Source organism: Chelonia mydas, chromosome 1 (genome assembly GCF_015237465.2).
Source record: "Chelonia mydas isolate rCheMyd1 chromosome 1, rCheMyd1.pri.v2, whole genome shotgun sequence".
Lineage (NCBI taxonomy): Eukaryota > Metazoa > Chordata > Testudines > Cheloniidae > Chelonia > Chelonia mydas.
The window spans coordinates 97384492-97406764 of record NC_057849.1 but is presented as its reverse complement, the minus strand read 5'-3'; the positions used below and the strand labels follow the sequence as shown (position 1 = coordinate 97406764).

The 22273-nt window shown below is 41.4% G+C and overlaps 1 protein-coding gene across 7 annotated transcripts in view; it reads left to right on the top strand.

The window, feature by feature from the left end:
- The window catches only part of STK24 (serine/threonine kinase 24), a 123596-nt gene that overhangs the window by 88134 nt on the left and 13189 nt on the right, over nt 1-22273 (top strand). For all 7 annotated transcript variants that reach the window (XM_043534928.1, XM_043534916.1, XM_037896183.2 and 4 more), the window contains 3 exons: nt 6958-7143; nt 14271-14416; nt 22113-22236. In XM_043534928.1, coding sequence (XP_043390863.1) covers nt 6958-7143; nt 14271-14416; nt 22113-22236 — 456 coding nt within the window. The remainder of the gene's footprint in view (nt 1-6957; nt 7144-14270; nt 14417-22112; nt 22237-22273) is intronic.

Below are 22273 nucleotides of genomic sequence, written 5' to 3'. Positions count from 1 at the left end.
CTTGCCCTGCACTTTAAAGGCCTCAGGTTCTGAAAAAATTCATAATAAAAAAAGTTTAATTAAATAATGCCTTAATAAAATAATTATTAAGTTGCAGCCCAAAATAACACAAAATAAAAGGTATAAAAATATAAATTCTAAAACCACCTGTTATCAATTTGCTCAGGGCATATGTAGTTCAAAGCAATGTAAAAGAGTAATTAGTAATTAATTCAACCCACACTCTAAAAAGGTTATTGTAGCAAATGTCTCAACAATAAAACCTTTACTGCAAAAAGTTGTCCCCAGCCATTACGTACGGGCTAAAAAAATTAATTTAATCTTCATAATGTGCCCAAACCCTGCAAAGGCCGGGCAAAAAGGGACATATTAAAAGCAATTGGCACGGGGTAGGGGTTCCTAATAGTTCAGATAAAATAAATGCAGAGTGGCAGCACCTAAAAATTTAGCAACGCCCCTGAGGGTATTCTTAAAAAAGCTAAATTCCAGACAGGATAGGGTGGCAATTCCCAAAAAAGGACCACCTCTGCCTCTTGCAGGCTGTTGGTGCCCTTCAGGGTAATGTTTCCTTGGCCCTAGCATGCATGCTAATACAAATGTATATTATTAATATGGTAAAGGACATAATACAATATGGTATGAGTTGAATATTCCTATTAAAAATTAGGATCATTATTTTTAAAAATTCCACCCAGACTAAAAAAAAATTCGCAATCCTGGTAAAAAATGGTAAATTTTACCTTTAAAAAAAAAACTGGGTAAATCATTATTTTTGTCTTGCTGATGTCAAAAATAAAAATAAAATGGGTTTCCCCCATTTTGGCCTGGGGTCTTAATGTTAATCAAACAGTAATAAAGCCCATGAACCACAGAGCATGGGTAACAAGAAAAGCATGGGTATCAAAATAAAAAATGATAAAGCCTGCTTAAAAAATTAAATATAAATGCACTAAAAATACCTTGCAGCCACAAAATATATATTTAAGAATAACAAAAACACAGACATTATGCCATTAATCCATTTGCAAATAAATCTATAATTGTGTATGTGGGTAATAATTGTGTGTGTTTTAAAAGTTGGTGTCCGATGCTCATGATTAATTATTTGCATCATGTACCTCATAATCTACGTGAAAACAAATTAGGGCTGTCAAATGATTAAAAAAATTAATCACAAGTAAAAAGAATCATGATTATTCGTAGTTTTAATTGCACTGTTAAACAATAATAGAATACCATTTATTTAAATATTTTTCAGTGTTTACATTTTCAAATATATTGATTTCAATTACAACACAGAATACAAAGTGTACAGTGCTCACTTCGTATTATTTTTTATTACAAATATTTACACTGCAAAAAACAGCAAAAGAAATAGTATTTTTCAATTCACCTCATACAAGGACTGTAGTGCAATCTCTTTATCGCGAAAGTGCAGTTTACAAATGTAGAAATTTTTTTTACATAACTGCACTCAAAAACAAAACAATGTAAAACTTTTAGAGCCTACAAGTCCACTCAGTCCTACTTCTTGTTTGGCCAATTGCTAACATGAAAAAGTTTGTTTACATTTACAGGAGATAATGTGCCCGCTTCTTACTTATAATGTCACCTGAAAGTGAGAACAGGCTTTTTCATAGCACTGTTGTAGATGGCGTTGGAAGGTATTAATGTTCCAGATATGCTAAACATTTGCAGGCCCCTTTATGCTTCGACCACCATTCCAGAGGATGTGCTTCAAACAGGGTTCAAAAAAGAACTGGATAAATTCATGGAGGATAGGTCTATCAATGGCTATTAGCCAAGATGGGCAGGAATGGTGTCCCTAGCCTCTGTTTGCAAGAAGCTGGGAATGAGCAACAGGATGGATCACTTGGTGATTACCTGTTCTATTCATTCCCCCTGGAGCACCTGGCATTGTCCACTGTCGGAAGACAAGATGCTGAGCTAGATAAAAACCTTAAATGAATCCACATGCTCCATAGAATCTCTATGGATAGTAATTCCATGCTCTAATAAGAAAATAACAGTAGGGATCTATTACTGACCACCTGACCAGGTCAGTGATAGTGACGATGAAATGCTAAGGGAGATTAGAGAGGCTATCAAAATAAAGAACTTAATAATAGTGGGGGATTTCAATTATCCCCATATTGACTGGGTACATATCACCTCAGGATGAAATGCAGAGACAAAATTTCTTGATACTTTAAATGACTGCTTCTTGGAGCAGCTGGTACAGGAACCTACAAGAGGAGAGGCAACTCTCGATCTAGTCCTGAGTGGAGGGCAGGATCTGGTCCAAGAGGTAACTATAACAGGGCTGTTTGGAAATAGTGACCATAATATATTAACATTTAACATTCCTGTGGAGGGAAGAACACCTCAACAGCCCAACACTGTGGCATTTAATTTCAGAAAGGGGAACTATGCAAAAATGAGGAGGTTAGTTAAACAAAAATTAAAAGGTATAGTGACTACAGTGAAATCCTTGCAAGCTGCATGAACACTTTTCAAAGACACCATAATAGAGGCTCAACTTAAATGTATACCCCAAATTAAAAGAACTAAAAAAGAGCCACCGTGGCTTAACAACCATATAAAAGAAGCAGTGAGAGATAAAAAGGCATCTTTTAAAAAGTGGAAGTCAAATGCTAGTGAGGTAAATAGAAAGGAGCATAAACACTGCAAAATTAAATGTAAAAATATAATAAGAAAAGCCAGAAAGGAGTTTGAAGAACAGCTAGCCAAAAACTCAAAAGGTAATAACAAAATGTTTTTTAAGTACATCAGAAGCAGGAAGCCTGCTAAACAACCAGCGGTGCCCCGGACGATCGAGATACAAAAGGAGCACTTAAAGATGATAAAGTCATCGCAGAGAAACTAAATGAATTCTTTGCTTCAGTCTTCATGGCGGAGGATGTTAGGGAGATTCCCAAACCTGAGCCATCTTTTGTAGGTGACAAATCTGAGGAATTGTCACAGATTGAAGTGTCACTAGAGGAGGTTTTAGAATTAATTGAGAAACTTAACAGTAATAAGTCACCGGGACTAGATGACATTCACCCAAAAGTTCTGAAAGAACTCAAATGTGAAATTGCGGAACTATTAACTATGGTTTGTAACCTGTCCTTTAAATCAGCTACTGTACCCAATGACTAGAAGATAGCTAATATAACGCCAATATTTAAGAAGGGCTCTAGAGGTGATCCTGGCAATTACAGACCGGTAAGTCTAATGTCAGTACCGGGCAAATTAGTTGAAACAGTAGTAAACAATAAAATTGTCAGACACATAGAAGAGCATAAATTGATGCGCAAAAGTCAACCTGGTTTCTGTAAAGGGAGATCATGTTTTACTAATCTATTAGAGTTCTTTGAGGGGGTCAACAAACATGTAGACAAGGGGGATCCAGTGGACCTAGTGTACTTAGATTTCCAGAAAGCCTTTGACAAGGTCCCTCACCAAAGGCTCTTACGTAAAATAAGTTGTCATGGGATAAGAGGAAAGATCCTTTCACGGATTGAGAACTGGTTAAAAGACAGGGAACAAAGGGTAGGAATAAATGGTAAATTTTCAGAATGGAGAGGGGTAACTAGTGGTGTTCCCCAAGGGTCAGTCCTAGGACCAATCCTATTCAACTTATTCATAAATGATCTGGAGAAAGGGGTAAACAGTGAGGTGGCAAAGTTTGCAGATGAAACTAAATTGCTCAAGATAGTTAAGACCAAAGCAGATTGTGAAGAACTTCAAAGAGATCTCACGAAACTAAGTGATTGGGCAACAAAATGGCAAATGAAATTTAATGTGGATAAATGTAAAGTAATGCACATTGGAAAAAAATAACCCCAACTATACATACAATATGATGGGGGCTAATTTAGCTACAACTAATCAGGAGAAAGATCTTGGAGTCATCGTGGATAGTTCTCTGAAGACGTGCATGTAGTGTGCAGTGGCAGTCAAAAGAGCAAACTGGATGTTAGGAATCATTAAAAAAAGGGATAGAGAATAAGACGGAGAATATCTTATTGCCCTTTTATATAAATCCATAGTATGCCCACATCTTGATACAGACGTGGTCCCCTCATCTCAAAAAAAGATATACTGGCATTAGAAAAAGTTCAGAGAAGGGCAACTAAAATGATTAAGGGTTTGGAACGGGTCCCATATGAGTAGAGATTAAGGAGGCTAGGACTTTTCAGCTTGGAAAAGAGGAGACTAAGGGGGGATATGATCATGAGTGGTGTGGAGAAAGTGAATAAGGAAAAGTTATTTACTTGTTCCCATAATATAAGAACTAGGGGCCACCAAATGAAATTAAAGGGTAGCAGGTTTAAAACAAATAAAAGGAAGTTCTTCATTCAGGGCACTGTCGACCTGTGGAACTCCTTGCCTGAGGAGGTTGTGAAGGCTAGGACTATAACAGGGGTTAAAAGAGAACTTGATACATTCATGGAGGTTAAGTCCATTAGTGGCTATTAGCCAGCATGGGTAAGGAATGGTGTCCCTAGCCTCTGTTTGTCAGAGAGTGGAGATGGAATGCAGGAGAGAGATCACTTGATAATTACCTGTTAGGTTCACTCCTTCTGGGGCACCTGGCATTGGCCACTGTGGGTAGACAGGATACTGGGTTGGATGGACCTTTGGTCTGACCCAGTATGGCCGTTCTTATGTTCAGATCCATCACATAGATATCTGCCACTTGAACTCACAGAGTAATTAATAGCAGTGGTAGATTGTCCTCCTCTGTGTGGATCTGCCCTAGAGAGGAATGAAACACATAGTTAGATTCCATGTTTGTACATAAAGCCTTTTACCGTGTACATAGCAATCATATTAGGAAATTACACTGGACACTTTACATTTAATTTAAAACACGAATATGTAATTCAAAACTATTTGCCATTTCAACATTTAAGAAATAAAGGTTTAACATACTTCCAGCTTCCACATTTTTCCTAGAATGAAGGAAATTTCTGAATGAAGTTTTTAGAGTAATTATAATATTCACTTTAATGAGGACATTTCTAGAATTTTTTGCCTAGGTTTACCTAGAAGTTTTTCTTGGGAGGGCAAAAAAAGCCACTTTTTGCTCTGATAACACAATCCTACATTCTTTTTCACAATCAGGTGTGTTCCTAAATCATGAATGTTTTACATGGTTTGTTTGCTTGAAGTAAGGATTACATTTCTACCAAACTGGTGTTTTTATATAAGAGGGAAGGTGTCTTGGTCTAGATAAGTCACTCTTAGGTGTATAAGCATGGTTTTATGGCTAAGGAGGGCTATTTTCCTGACATTTGCTGGTCTCCAGGGTGACAGAAAGCAGAAGTTCCTGCAATTCCTTTGGTCAGCTTGAACATTTTATAAGGTACATAGTCTGATATTGTTATATTTTCAAGCATCCTGGCTATAACTACTGGTAGCTATATTTTACTATTCAGTAAAGTCCCAGCAAGTTTGATTTATTAATGCAGTGTTTGTTGTAGCCATGTTATTAGAGATATTAGAGAGACAAGGTTGGTGAGATGTCTCCCTGAAGAAGAGTTCTCGGTAAGCTCAGATCTTGTCTCTCTCACCACTAGAAGATAGTCCAATAAAAGATATTGCCTCACCTATGGTCTATCTATAATTTATTAAGATATTTCTGCATCAATATTGAGGTCAGTCCCCCACAGCATGGAAGCCTACACTTCATTTTTATAGTTGGTCACTTTTCACACCATGACCGCACTTTAATGGCTATCTGAAATTTAGGAAAGCTGCATATTAAGTGTGCTGCATGTGGAGAGCATATTATCCTTGTGCTCTGAGACTTGCATGGTCTTCAGATTAGTTTCTGGATGGAATTTAAAGCATTTTGACTTACAGAGTCCTACATTTTTGGGGCCCTTAAAATCATAAATATTGCTTCTCTGGGTGAAGCTGTGCTGTCAGCAGAGACATCTGAGCATACAGTCCTCTGATTTAAAAGGGGGGGTGGAGGTCTTAGCAGCATGTCTTAGCAGCAGCAGTAAGGAATCCTCAGCTCTGGATCTCCATTCTCGTACTTCTCTTTGATCTCTCAGGGCCTCGATCTGGTAATCTTCAGAAGATGCTACAAGGCATATTTGTTCTTCCAGGATTTTCTAGGAAGTGGTGGGTGAGGGATTTGGGATAAATAGTTTTGGGGTTTTATTTCCTATAGTAGGCTTTTTGTGTGGTTATGTTATGGGTTTTATGTGATGATGATTGTGGACATATCAGGTTATAACTTTTTACATTATTACATGGGCTATATTGTATTGCAGCTTGGCTGAAAATCTTTGTATCTTAATTGTATTAGGATTTTTATTGTTGCTGTTTTAAATCCTTGTATATGGCCTCAGGTTTGGATAGGAGTTTAAATTAATTAAATAAACATGATTTGAAAGTGGTGTTTTATTAATTATAACATAAAATGCAAATCAGATATGGTACTTAGTCAGTCAGGTGTAACTATCATATGTGTATTGCTTCCTTAAGGGCGCTGTTCCAAAAATCATGTTGACCCATGTGAAAGTAGTCTTGGCCTTTTCTAGAAACTTTATTCAATTATTGTGTCCCATACTTAAAACTTGGGATGCAGTAGGTTGTTGAATAAAAGAGACTAAGAGGTATATTTTATATGAAGAGTAGACGCCCAGAGTTCCAGGGAAGAGGTTCAGACTCTAGTCTTTTTTAACAAGATAATATTTTCATTCAGTAAATGAAGCATAAGATGAGTTAATTCTGTGTTTTGTTCAAACTACTACATTTTTCTAGGAAACACAGAATAGGGGAAGTAGGTACAAGGTAACCAGTGGTTCTTGACAAAAATAAAACATACTCTTGAAAGCAGTAATTTGCAAGAAAGTTGTAAAATCAGCTGTTTCTTTCTTCCTCACATGCTCCCCTTGGCCTCCCATATATCTATAAATATTGTTTGTGTTACAGGCAGACATCTGGTCATTAGGCATAACAGCCATAGAACTTGCAAAAGGAAAGCCACCGCATTCAGCGTTGCATCCGATGAAGGTTTTGTTCCTCATTCCAAAGAACAATCCACCAACACTGGAAGAAAACTACAGTAAACCCCTCAAAGAATTTGTTGAGGCCTGCTTGAACAAGGAGCCAAGCTTCGTGAGTTTTACAAATATATTCTGTTTTTCATACAACTATCAACATGTACTAAAGAATCTAAGTGTTTTGCATGAGTTCCTTGTAAGGAGCTTTTTACACCAAGAGATTTTAGAATAGAAATCTACTTCATGGGGAGTAAGGACAACATTTAAAAGGAAATTCATTTTTATTTAAAGCTGAATTTCATTTTATAGTGATGACTGACTGCTAGCTAAAACAACAAAGATTTTTTAATTAAAAATGTGTATGAATTGTGGAGCTTAGTACGTAGAATTCTTCCAAAAAGGCCTAAATTGGGAATATAACTGTTATAATATAACTGTTATGTACAGGGTTTTTTTTGTCCATGTGTACTAAAAAGGACTTTCACCGTGAAGAAAACTTTTAGATAAATTAGATTGAAAGCCTCAAAGTACAGTACTTCTAACATTTTTTCATAATCTTTTTTTACTACACACTACAGTGCTGTTTCTTTAAAAGTGAACTGAAAAGCTTATGTGGCAAGTTCTTAGTTCTTTGTTTCTCGTGTGCTAGGTGGTGATATCACCTGAACACACACAATTGCTGAGATCTGTGTTCCCTGCAATGCTTTGAGTGTTTCTTTTTATATGTTCAGGCTTGAGTGTACATTGACAGTGCACTAATGTGCCACAGACTAACTGTCCATATGGACCTTGCTACCGTACAGCAAATGGGAGTAAATTAGAATATACTAGGGAAGTTTTCATGTGCACAGGAGGGACCACATGAACAATTAGTGCCTAGCATGCTAATATGGTGTAGATTTACACCTCAGATTGCTGCACACTATTCATTTAAACAAGCCCAGAGAGTGAAATCATGTTCAATGTGTGACATCGCAATAATTTAGTTGCAAGCAGATTTATATTGCACACAGTGTAAAATTTGCACACAGAAGGCTGCCCGGTGCTGTTCATGCCCTCTCAGAACATGAGAGCTTAATTCCCAAAATTTAGAATGCGGCTTTACATATACATTAGAACAAGGTTATGATTACCAAAACAAAACACCTCAACCCCCAAATACACACAAATGTTGGCATGCCAAATTTCAAACGGATTTGATTGTCTCAATTTTAAAACACTTGGTAAAACTGACTTGAAACTGACATGGTGCTCTACCTCTCAGTGTTGTCTGTGTGACATTGCACCCCATATTCATCATAGTGGTATAATTATGATATGATTATGACATAATTTTGAGGCATCTTGTACAAAATATTGCATGTGAGGCGTCTTTGAAAAAGTTATGATTTGCTGAATATGATTATCCTACTTGTGTTCACGTATCATTTTTTGTATCTGAAGTTATGAATAGTGACTATGTATCTGTATTTCAAATGTGGTTACAACTGGATGACAGCCACCAGGCAAGATGCTTCCAGTCTAGACAACTGATTGTGAAGGGCCTATTCAAGGTAATGGGCCATTAAGGGAAACAATAGGCTTTAGGAGAAGCTTATCCCCCACCTGGTGAGCCTTCCTGGAAATGCTGCAGACAGCCTATGGACAATGGCTGCTCTGACTCGGGAGCACGCAAGGGCATGTGACCAGATCACATGATACTAATCTCCATTTTGGTACCTCTATTTTTCCACAGACTGGGCTGGGAATTTAGCTTGGAACAAAGGGTTCCCACCATATGGAGAAACTATATAAGATGGAGAGTGACGACATGATTTGTCTTCACTGCCCCACAACTCAACACCTGAAAGAAGCTGTGGAAGACAAAGGACTTGGAATGGGGGAGGGGAACCTAAGCTGCAAGGCAGATGCAGGTTGTGTCTTAAGAATCTGCAAGCCTGCTTGTATCATCAGTCAGGGTGAGATATTGCTAATTCAAACCCCATCTATCTAATACAGTGGTTCCCAAACTTGTTCTGCTGCTTGTTCAGGGAAAGCCCCTGGTGGGCCTGGCCGGTTTGTTTACCAGCCGTGTCTGCAGGTTCGGCTGATCGCAGCTCCCACTGGACGCAGTTCACTGTGCCCGGCCAATGGGGGGCTGCGGGAAGCGGTAGCCAGTACGTCCCTCGGCCCGCGCCACTTCCCTCAGCCCCATTGGCCTAGAGCAGCAAAACTGGCCCGGCCCGCTAGGGGCTTTCCCTGCACAAGCGGTGGAACAAGTTTGGGAACCACTGATCTAATATATTAGACTTAGCTTGCGTTCTGATTATTTGCTAGATAATCTGCTTTGATCTGTTTACTATCACTTATAATCACTTAAAATCTATCATTCTGTAATTCAGTGTTTCCCAAACTTGTTCTGCTGCTTGTGCAGGGAAAGCCCCTGGCAGGCCGGGCCGGTTTATTTATCTGCTGCGTCCGCAAGTTCGGCCGATCGCGGCTTCCACTGGCTGCAGTTTGCTGTGCCCGGCCAATGGGGGCTGCGGGAAGTGGCGCGGGCCGAGGTCATTTGTGTGTGGAGAAAGGGGTGTTTGTCTAGGGAGCCCCCTGACCAAATTTGTACTGCAGAGTCCCCTATGTTTATCTTTAACAGTGGAGTCATAACTTGTCCTCCTAATGGTCCATGTAGGACAAAGCAAAAGTTTAGTGTTAAGAAAATATTTGTTTAAACGGTCATCATTATAAAATAATTTAGGAAAATACTGGCCAAATTTTTTTTACATATGTATGCTCACTTTCAAATTTGGGACTGTATTTGAATGTTATTTTTAAGTTTAGAATAGTCAACTCTCAGTGCAGAGCAAATTATATTGGAGAAAATCTGATCTAGTTAAGTCTATGCGTCCAGTCTCTGAAAAGGGGGGAATTACCATAACTCACAAAAACAGACCAATAGCCAGTGCCTCAGCAAAGGAGCTTTGAGTCAGAACTGATATCTTGGCAGGCTTCAGCTCTTAGCCAGTCCTTTGGCTTTGTTTAGGATAGTACTGTGTATCCTGTTTAGTTACTTTGCCTTCTTCCTGGTAGGTTCTCCAATACTCGTAGTGATTTCTTGGGTTGCCTGTTTCTTCCCCTAAAGCCCCTTTGCTTTGTGTTCATATTGTTTCTTCAGCCCTTTGGCTTTGTGGAAAGACAGGGAATTTGTACTCTGTTTCCTCTAGAATGTGTTAAAGGTTACTACGTAGTGTCTTTGTGATACAGGTGTATTAATAGTCTCAATGAGTTTTCTTTCTCATAGACAGTATTAACTTTGATGTTTCTTGAATTCTCATAGTGCAAAGCTGTGTGGTTCCCTGTTGATCCAGTAGGTCTGTTAAAATCTGTTATCTTGTTTCCTCATTCTTCATCTTTGACTTACCCCAACACTTTCTTTCAGGCATCTCCGAGCCCTACAGACGTTACCCCAATTTCACTGGATGAGAATGAGTGTTCTTCTTGTAATATGTCAGTGTAGACATGTCAGTCAGATGTTGTTGTTGTGTGTGTAGATCCCATTGTAGGAGCATACGCTCCTCAAGCGCTTGAGATTGGATTTTTTTGAATTGCGGTGTCTGTGTGTACACCCTGTATCACCTCATACTCCCGTGCAAGGGCATCAACAGTGGAATGGCCATGGTTCTTCCCAGTTCCCTCTTACTGCCCTGTGACAGTGAGATGGAACCCAGCGAGTGACTGACCGATTAGTCTTCGGAGACCTTAATCCAGGATTTTTCAACCTATTTGAAGAAGAAAAGTATTTGGTTCAAACTCTGCATGTCCTGCAATGGACTGATCTCCATTAAGGATGACACAGTCAGTGCCTTTTCTGCCTAGGAGAGAGCCACATCTTAGATAAGTGCTTTGTGTGCAAGTCCTTCTCCTCCAGGACCTGCACGGTAAGTCCAGGGATGCTATGCACAAGATGCATTTATTTGAGCAGTTCATGCAGGTCACTTTGGACCCAGAAGCGACTGTTAGAACCAGCATCAATTAGCATCAGTCAGCACTCCCTTGAGCATTCATCACACTGTGGGACCGGACAGTGGAATGGTGAAGAAAGCACTGGCAGAGTCGGCACCAACAATGTAGATGCTGGCCACCTCAACATTGACAAAGTCCCCAGTTGGATTGACAGCCCCCACATCAACAGTCCTGGCACAGATTACCTTGGCAGCAATAGTTTGGTGCTGATGACCCTGGTTCCTATATGGCTGCAAGGTTGATGGCAAAGGCCATTAGTATGAGATGGGTCTCATGGCTGTGGGCACTGGGATTACCACATGGCATAAAGGTCACGACAGAGGACTTGTCTTTTGAGGGAATTGTCCTCTTCAGCCAGAGAACTGATGAAGCACGCCTTTCCCTCAAGGGTTACCTTAAAGTCTCTGGGAATTTATGAACTCCTAAAAGAAGGCTTACATATATCAGTCCCAAGTAAGGCAGAAGATACCCTTCTTACACATCTACCCCCACCTGGACAATTGACTAATATGTGACAGAACCCAGCAGAAGTTGGCAGCAAGTCTAGAATATGCACTTTACCTGTTCTAGCAGCAGGGTCTTCTCATGAACTATGAAAAATAGTCTTATCCCATCACAGACGATAGAGTTCATAGAAGTCCTAATTGACTCTGATTCAAAGAGAGCCTAGCCTTCTCAGATTTCTGTCAATGCAATCGCTAGTGTTCGGGATAAAATCAAACTTGACTATGATGATGCAGATGTGTCTGGTGCTACTGGGCCATAGGTTGGCATCCACATATGTGATGCTGTTTCTCAGACTTCATCTGTGAGTGCTTCAACTTGGCTCAGGTTGATCAGTTCCCCAACAGAACATCAGATAAACAAGATGGTGGTGGTTCCACCTCATGTTGTTGCTGAGCTGATGGAAGGAACCAATAAATGTGCATGGAGGGGTACCATTAATGCAGCTAATCCAGCTACTAAAAATCAAGATAAGAATGGAGGATTTAATTAGTGTGTGTCTGCTATGTGTCAGCAGTTAATTGTACATCTATTTGTTCTGCCTTGTGAAATCCCATTCACCAGATTGCTGCTCTGTTATTGGGACCTTCACAAATCATATGTTCATAAAAAGCAGAGGCTCTCAGACCCTTTTCTTGTTGAGGAGGCCTTAGGAGTCTTGGATCTGGGATCAAATCAGCCTCCTGTCTCTGAGAAGGGACAGAGTAGACTGCCTCAGGCTTCAATGTCAGAAAAATAGGTATGATGGACTTCCCTGTGGTGCAACCTGGAACTGGAGTACTGCTGAGCCTTCTGACATACCAATCTGGGTCCCCTCTCACACTGTGAGGCTGTGAGAAGCTGCAGACCGCTCCCGGTCCTGCACTCACACACACATCTACACAGGCACACATCTACACAGGACACACCCAGCTGCAGTTATATGAATGCTTCTCCTCAGCCATTCATGAACTAACAATAGAGAGGCTCCAGCCAACTGTCCTCCAGCTCTACAGCCTAGGATTCCAGAGCTGTACCATCTTGCCCTGGTCAAAAGTCTGACCAATATACGTTTATTACCTATCCATCCCTCCCTCAATGTGGAGAGGACAATGCAGCAGTTTTTTTCCTGAGCAGATTCCTCAAACACTTCTAGCAAAACACACTATCTTAGGTAAAAAAAAAAAAAAAATAAAACAAATCTATTAACTACATTTGTAGTTAAGATAGATTTTAAGTGATTATAAGTAGCGAATGTACAGAGCAAAGCAGATTACCTAAGAAATAAAACAAAAACACAATCTAAGCTTTATAAACTAGATAGGATTTGAATCAAATACGCAACTGCAGAATAGGTTGGCAGTAATACTAGCTAGGCAGTAATACTGCAGAAAAGCATCCTGGGATTATAGTGGTTATAAATAGAATATAAATCAACAATGTGATGCAGTTGCAAAAAAGGCTAATGTCATTCTGGGGTGTATTAACAAGAGTGTCTTATGTAAGACTTAGGAGGCACTTATCCCACTCTACTCTGCATTGGTGAGGCCTCAGATGGATTATTGCATCCAATTTTGGGTGCCACACCTTAAGAAAGATATGAACAAATTGGAGCACAACAAAAATGATAAAAGTTTTAGAAAACCTGACCTATGATGAATGGTTAAGCAGGGCATGTTTAGTCTTGAGAAAAGAAGACTGATGGGGGACCTGATAAGCCTTCAGATATGTTAAGGGCTATTATAAAGAGGACAGTGATCAACAGTGGTGCAAGTAAAACCCATGTCTTACTGGTCCGGGGGGGTGGGGTGGCGGCACATGACCTTCCCATGTGACCCTCCATGTGACTCCTAACCGCCCAGCCCGGGCCCCCTACGCTCTTCCTGTCCCCTCCTCACATCCATCCCATGTTACCTGGAGCAGGGGAGCTCTGTCCTCCTTCAGCTACGCTGGAGATAGGGCTGGGGGATGAGGCTGGAGGGTGGGGGCAGTACAGCCGCCGGAGGAGCAGAACTCCCAGCCCCTCCCCCCCAGCCTCTCTCCTCCGGTGGGGCTGCAGAACTCCCAGCGCCACCCCCTGCTCTTCCAGGCACGGAGCTGCATCTCTGTCTTTCCTCATGCTACAGCAGCAGCCCCGCCAGAGATAGGGCTGGGGCGGGAGCGAGGTTGGAGGTGGGGGGGGCAGCAGCCGGAGGAGCTGCCGGCATTCTGCTCCTTTCCCCACTGCTCCTCCCAGCAGGGAAGGGAGCAGAACTCCCAGCTCTCTCCTCCGGCTGGGCTGCTGCTGTGTCTTTCTGGTATGCCATACTGGCTATAAATAGGTTGCTGGTACGGTGTAGAGGCCTACTTGCACTGCTGGTGATCAGTTATTGTGAAGGTCGGACAAGAAATAATCAGCTTGTAAAGGAGGTATAGGTAAGATATTAGGAAAAACTTTCTAACTTTAAGAATAATTAAGCAGTGAAATAAGCTTCAACCTGTCATTGCAAGTTTTGAAGAACAGATTAGACAAACTCCTGTCAGGAATGGTTGTAGGTATGGTTGGTGCTGGACTGGACTAGATAACCTCTCTAGGTCCCGTCCCGCCCTACATTTCTTTGTTTCTGTGTTTAGTATTAAGCCATCAAAGTTTCTGTTTATATTATTTGTCATGAGTTTTCCTCTTTTGTTTTTCAAATCACGATATGTGAGTCATCTCAACTGTTTCAAATATAGAGAAAAAAGTTAGACTGTAGCTTACAATTAATTTTTATTTTTAAGAGACCGACAGCAAAGGAGCTCTTGAAACACAAATTCATAATACGAAATGCAAAGAAAACATCCTACCTGGCAGAGCTCATTGATAGGCACAAGAGGTGGAAGTCTGAACAGAGCCATGATGACTCCAGCTCTGAAGAATCGGATGCGTAAGTTTGTTGAATCTATAACATAATTGTAAACACAGGAATAGAAGAGGAGAATTTTCTTAAGCAGTTGTGTATCATCTTGTCTAGTTAGCTGATGTTCTTTATTTAAAAAATGTTGGGCTCACCAGGCATGTGAAGTTAAAAACTTAATTGAAATATTTTGAGGGCTGTCAAGCCTAGAAAGGTGAAAGAAGAGTAATTATAAAATATATAATTTTTTTGTTGAGGGAGGGTGTGTTTTGTAATATTTTATGCTACAGTTTGCTCCATCTGCTCTGGCATCTCAAACTGTTAGTTTCAGTCATACAGTGCTCAGCACACACTCTTTTCTGTCATGCTGGAAAGTACAACAAATAAATTATGTTCATGACTAAATTAAACCAATTCTATTAACCTGAAGTTAAGATTGAGAGTACGTATCAGCAACTGAAAGCTAAAGAATGTGCAAGTACATTCCTGATGTTTTAAAAATCAAGAAGTAACCAAGAAGTTTAGAGATAAATGGGACTTGTAAAGGAGAAAAAATGAGGGTTTGCTCTCTTCTACTTCTTTGATGTTCTTGTCTACAGAGGTCCTAAAAGTAGATTTAAAAAAGCGGGGATGGGGGAGGTGTTGTTCTGCTTATTTCTTATCTTAGAAATAGCAGGAATATCAAGTCTGATCTTTCTTGGTTTTGCTGAATGATTTGTTAGGGATCTTTGGGACATGGTTTGCACTTCCCCAGACCTGATTTGGATGGATGCTCAGTTTTAAAGTATGGACATTCACAATTAAGGCTTCCAAATATTGACAACAGGGTCATTAGGGCTATAGGAATTGATATACCTAAGGTCATGATGGTGAAGGGAAATCTGCTTTCTTCACTCTGAGGCATAGAAAGAGAAGGAGGAGGATCATTTTCTGGTGTCTTAACTTTTAGAAATTCCTTCAGAAAATATGCCTTTTGGTGGGACATCCTTTCCCTAGGGAGAAGTGGAGAAAGTTGGGTTGGCTCAGCTCCTGAACAGAGGGTATTAATAGTTGCTCCTGGTGGCCCTGTAGGTACATCCATTGAAGCCATGAGTAGATGTTAGAGGGGAACTCATGGAGAATAAATTCTCTACGAGTACTGCTGTGAAGATGTTCAGGTGCTGCTATGATGAGCGTAGTATAAGAACCTGAACAGAATAAAGAACTACTAGTGCCTTCCTCCTTTTTGTGATTGATGGAAAGGAGAAGATAATAGGTAACAGGTAATTTGAGTTGAGAAATTCCGCCATCTGATGGGTACTCCTAAACAAATAATTTGTATTGAAAAAGCTAATTTTATTTTGTATTCAAGTTTTTATAAAGATAATAAAAATATTAAAGTGAAATTATTTAGTCAATCTCTCTGCGAGTGCAGGATTTTTTGATACTGTATGCTTTCTCGTGCCTTGTTCAGTGTAAATGTAAATGTCTCAAAATGTCTTCAGTCTGTCTGCATGGTCAAATGATTGGACAGGATTCTCAATATCAAAGTTCTTAATCATTGGATATCTGGCATTCAGAGCATGCTCATGAAAGTTCAACTGACTGGTCTGCACAGCTCGTTGGCATGGCTGACTTGAGAATACTTGAGAATATATTTTATGGTCAGCTACAAACTCCTTTCTCATGGTGGCCAGTACAAACAATATAAAGACACAATGAAATCAAACTTAAAAGCATGTCAGGTTAACCACAGCAACTGGAAAGCAACAGCCCATGACGGAGTAAGGTGGCAGCATATTTGTCATGTCACTGTTAACAGCTTTAAAGCAATGTGTATTAACACATTATTTGAAAAACATGAACAGTGCAAAGCAAGGGTACAATATCTTGTAATGGTCATGGACAGTCTTCTCTGTCCCACATGTAACTGTGTTTGTGATTCTCTGACCTGTTCAATATCATGTTTTTTTCTAATTGTTCAATGTGTGATTCCATATCTCATTTACTGCATACTATTCAAATCCTATTCTGAAGACAAAATTATTAATTTCCTCATGGGCAGTGATGGGGTGGAACTCACCCCCTTGGCTCCTCCTGGTGGCCGTGCTGGGAATTAGCTCTTGGTTGCTGGTGCGCCTTCCTCTAGTGGTGTCTCACCGCCACCATTTCTGTTCTACCTCTAAGACCTGCGTCACTCCCTGGAAGGTGGTGTCCTCTTCTGGGCACGGCCCTCTAGCTGTGCCCTACTCTGCTTTCTCCCCTCTTCCGGGGGAATCGGCTGTCTCTAGTTCATCCACTTGCCGGTGTGGCTCACGGTAGCCTTTGATCTAGCCCCTCTCCTCCAGGGGTAAACTTCAGTCCGAATACTGGCTATCCCCTCTGTGGCCCTTTTGGGATGCCACTGTGGCCCTTTTGGGACTACTTGTGGAAAACAGGCTAAAGCTCTAAAGAACTGTGCAACCCCCAAAGAGGAAGAGGAGAAGATCACCCTCTGCCACATCATTGGTGAAACCCCAGACATATGACTGTCAGGAGGAGCAGGGATCCGAGGTGCAGACCCACCAGTGCTCCACTTCACCTCCTAAAGAAGTCTAGGAGGAGGCAATGGCCTTGGCCCCGGCACCAGCAACAGATGATTTTAAGGCCTTTCAATACCTCTTTGCAGATAGTAGACGCACTGGAGATTGAAATCTCTGTCATTGCAGAGAAATCACTTTTTGAGGTTTTTTTCTGCAATGAGCCCAGCACGCATTGCCTTTCTGAGAAATGATGGGATTCTGGACCCCTTTTAGGCACTATGGCAGATGCTGACCACTGCACTTCTAACAGCAGAATGGACAGAGACACACTACCATGTGTCCCCATCAGGATTAGAGAATTTTTATTACCTGTCCTAATCCTGGATCAATACTGATTTCAGTGGTACAGGAGAAGTCCTTCTCAACCGAGAGAACTCCCAAGGAGAAAGATCCAAAACAACTGGATCTCTTTGGGAAGAAATTGTACTTGTTGCCTACTGTTCACTTGAGGGTAGCTAATTTTCAGGCCATGTTAGTGAAGTATGGTTTTCTCACATGACACAGAGTCTTGATACTAGTTGTAAAGGTCCCTACGAAGCTACAGAGGATATCAAGGGCATTCTGCAGGAGGGACAGCTAGTGGTGAAAACATTCCTATAGGCTGCTGTGCATGCTTCTGATATGCAGCCAGCCCAGAACCATGACCACAGCCATGACCATGAGAAGGGCCTCATTGCTCCAGGCTTCAGTCATTCCCTGTGAAGTACAGTCCATCATAGAAGACCCACTATTTGATAGTTGAGCGCTATTTAGTGAGAAAACAGTGTGTTACAATTGCTTATACACACCTCCAACGTATCAAAAAAGGATCATCCACAGCAGCAACACCAGCAGAGGCAATGGATGCTCTCTTGCCATAGGTGTCTGAACTACTAACCTAAGAAGTGTCCTTGCTATAATAGTGGACATCAGCCCTCTAACCCCTTCACCTGAGCATTCTGTCCAGTCTTATGGCAGCAGAGTGTCAGAGTTACATTTGAACTAATCAGTCCCCTTATTGGTCTTCTCAAAATTACACTCCTTTGGAGGAAAAAAATGCATTCTCTAGATGTCTCCAGGACTGAACAGGACAAAACCTTTCAGGCTCTCTTCCCACCTCTTTATTGCTCTATTGGGTAGATGTAAAGGTAAGGCAATTTCTTCTTAAAGATTATCAAAGTGGATCACTCTGTGTTTCTCCACTTGCTACCACATGGCTGATATGACCCTTCCTTCAGTGTGAGAGCACACTTGACTGGGTGACATCCTTGGCCTGCTTCAGAAACGTACCATTGTTAAGGGCTTTAAGGCAGCTATTTGGAGTAAACCACTGACCTTTGTAAAAGCACTATGCACTTGATGTAGTGGTAAGAGCCGATGCTAACCTCAGAAAGGCTGTGCTCCAGTCACTCTTTGACTGATACAGCTGTGACTCCTCTCCTATCTGCAAAGAGGATACTGCTTATCAGTCTTCTAGGCTGGGACCCATACTGATAAGTACTCAAAGAAGAAAATACAGTAGTTAGTTTCTCTGTGGTAACTTCAGTTCTTTGAGTCGTTGTTGTCCTTGTGGATCCCTTAACTTTTCCCAGCTATCACAGGCTTCAAAGTGCAAGGGAACTGAGGAAGGGGCAGGGCCGTTCCCTCCTTTATATCCTCATAAAAGAGCATGAGGATGCACAGGGCACAGGCATAGCCCTGCCAGACTCTGCTAGCTAAAAAAATCCAGTTTTGTGCGCATGGGATGCTTGTATATCTAGAGTAGGATCCACACTGTCTACAATGCCCCAAAGAACTACATTTACTGTAGGTTAAGTAACCGTGTTTTATTTTGTGGGCAAGATTGATCAGATTTGGGTGGGCTGTCTGCTTCCGTGGTGGGAGAGCAAGGTCTTGAGAGAACAAAGGCATTGTCTTCTCTGTTACAGTTCCAGATAGGGATGCTCCCTGAGGTACTGGAGGGTGTTGAGAGAACTTGTTTCCTCAGCCTATGCTTTGGATCCATGCCCTTGCTGCCCTTCCTGTCTGGTGGAGGTCGGTGGGGAAGTACTGGCTCCCTTGCTTATGCAGATTGCCAATACCTCTCTTAGAGAGGATAGGCTACCCATTGCTTTGAAGGAAGTAATAGTTTGGCCTTGGCTTAAGAAGGCACCTTTTGATGCTGACAGTCTTGCTAATTGTTGACCAGTATCATATCTTCCCTTCTAAGATAAGATTGTGTAAAAACTTGTAGTGAGACAACTCTCTCAGTATATAGATGCCTTTGATCTTCTTGATCTATGCCAATCTGGGTATAGACCTGGATGTCGCACAGATACTGAACTAATCATATGGTTGAAGACTAAGTGTCCATGCTGGTATTATTAGATCTGTCAGCTGCCTCTGATTTGTCAGCTGATCAGAAGGATGAACCCTGGTGAGAGTTGATGGGGCGGGTCTTCAAGGGCTTTCGGTTTTTTCATCTGTGAGTCCTCTCATTGAGTAGTTGAGTTGCTCCTTTTACTGAACAGTTCTGAAGTTTGCAGTGCTGTGGGGTTCCTTCTGTCACCCTCCTTTTCAACATGTATATGGGGTCGTAAGGAGGCATGGGGTGTGGTGTTTTTCATTATGCTAATGACACCCATCTGTATGTCTCCATCTCATCTGACTCCAGTGTTGCAGTGCAACACCTTAGTCAGAGTTGAGATTGGGGCATGGAGGAGAGTGAGCTGGCTGAAGCTCTACCCACAGAAGACTGAGGTGGTGGTGATTGATTGGGAGAAGCAGTGACAGGAGATTTCAAAGGTATCAGCCCCTGAAGTGAGCTGTAGCTCACGAAAGCTTATGCTCAAATAAATTGGTTAGTCTCTAAGGTGCCACAAGTACTCCTTTTCTTTTTTCGATTGAAGGTGTTTGTCTGCCATTAATTACTTAGTTACTAGTGTTTGCAACTTATGGGTGATTTTTAGATCCCCAGCTGCTGGTTGATGATCATATTACAACAGTAACCCCATCAGCATTTTACCATCTACCTCTGGCTATGAGATAGTGATCTTTTCACTTAGATGTGGACCTTACCAATATTATCCAAGATTTTTTCAATTTGAGATTAGACTACTTCAATGTGTGGTGGGGGTGGAGGGGGGATGGGAGAGGTGACACCTTAAAATATTTGGCGACTGAAGCGAGTGCAGAATGCAGCAACTTGCTTATTGAGCTGAGCATTGTATTGGGAGTATCTAACACTGCTTCAGGATCTGTACTGTCTGCCCATTGGTGTCTGGGTAGAGTTTAAGGTGTTTATGAACTATAAAGCCCTAAATAAGAGAGTGCCTCTCCTCCTGTGCTGTATTGCCACAACTGTAATCAGCAGGAGCAGTCAAGCTAGATCCCCTCATTATGAGAGAGCAGCTGGAAAGGCTTTCTATGGGAGGGCTTTGAGACTCTGGAACTTGTTCCCTGCCTTGGTCCAAAAATTGCCTAATTTGGCAACTTTGGGGGCATGCCGCAAAAGATGTCTGTTTTGAGAAGGTTTTTAGAAAAGGCTGAGGATGTGTTTCCCAGATGACTAAGAGGCAGGAGCAACATTCCCTCTAGATTTTTTTTGTATTGAGTTGTGCATATCATATTTTTATCATGTTTACATAGACCTTTGACTCGCCAATCTATTCATTTAAATTGCCCAGTCAGTTTGTAATTAGTCACAGCATCTTCCATTCTGTTAAATATTGGGTTGAAGAGGTTTAAGATCACACCAAGTTATTTTAAATGTAGCTTATATTCCTGTGCTGTAATGAGTAACATGACTTATGACCATGCCACAGCCAAACTATTGAAATCAATACTTTTTCTTGTGGCACCAATATAAGTATCTTAGAATTCCCTAAAGATATCACCTGTGCAGGATTCTAACTCCTGGCTCCCAATTGCAAGACTGGTGGAACTCCCCTAGTTCTCTGCCTCCCCACAACCACTCGTTACCCATCTCTGTGGGCTTAAGCCCTACTCCCCTCCCTCTCTGCCCCAGATCCAATCCCACTTCTCATCTCTCCTCTCCCTCCCCCGGGAGGGAGTTGCCTTCACAGCCTGGAGCATGAAGGAGGGTTCGGACTGGGCACTCCTACCGCATCAGCAGCAACTGCACAGGTCCCCTCTCCCTGCACTATAGCTCCCTGCTGGGCTGAGAGGAGCTGCCAAGTGTTGCAGCAGGAGGACCTGGCAGGTAGAGTGGGACCCTATACTGGCTGACTGGGCTCCCTCCCACTCCACTCCTTACCCTCCCTGTTCTCAGGCTTCCTGTGCTGCGGAGAGGAGCTTCTGGAAGGAAGGGCTCCGGAAGGAGTGCTGAGGCCAATAGGCAGAGCAAGACCCTATGAGGGCCACGCTCTCCTACCTGCTAAGAGTGTCTGCCTCTCCCCCAGCACCCCACTAAGCTCTTTACCCTTCCTGCTGGCCCCAGGCTTTCCGCAGTGCAGAGAGGACTCACCATGAGTTCCAGCAAGAGGGGCTGGCAGGCAGCATGGGTGCTGGCTGCACTCACAGCCACCTGAGATGCGCAGCCATACCAGATTGCTGTGCACTTAAAGGGAGCATTGGCTTGGTGGTTGGCTAAGTTACTGTGGAACTGATGATTTTAATGCAGCTGAGGTTGAATTTTATTGATTGTATAACTATGTTAGGACATCAAGACTTTTGGAGAGGTATATTTATTATTTTAAATTTAAATAAAGAAATACAAATACATTAGATGTTGACTTTGTTCTTGTCTGGGTTCTCTGCATAGCCTACTACAATGCTAAATGAGCACTGACAGAATTATGTGTTCAAACTTTCCAGAAACTTTTGCCAACTTTCCAGTAATTTGGAGCCCTCTGCTGGCATCTGTCATACTTCTAAAAAGGAATATCATTAGTGTCATACAGTTTGGGAAACCATTGTCAGAGGTAGTAAATGAACGTTTGTCTTTCTCCTTAATCTTTATTTAATATACAGAAAAACATCTTTGTTCAATATTTAAACAAAATCTTTACTTAAGACCCAACCTAATCATTCTTATCACATGCCTTGTTTCCACTGGCCTGAGAAGCATGGTGTTCTAAATTCATTCTCAAATGTGAAGGTTTTAAGCTTATTTTGGCATTATTAAATCAATATTACTAATGTAGGAAAAGAAAAATTCTGAAACGTGTTAGTATTTTTTTTAAAAGTGAAACTGATGGCCAGGCCACAGGTGGCCGTGATTCAGGGGACTGGATCTTTACAATCAGAGAAAAAGACCCCAAGAATGTAGAGAATGGAGCAGCCCAGCCAGAGGAACAAGAAAGTAACAAGGTACTGTATTAATGTTTAATGCTAAAAGCAATACTAG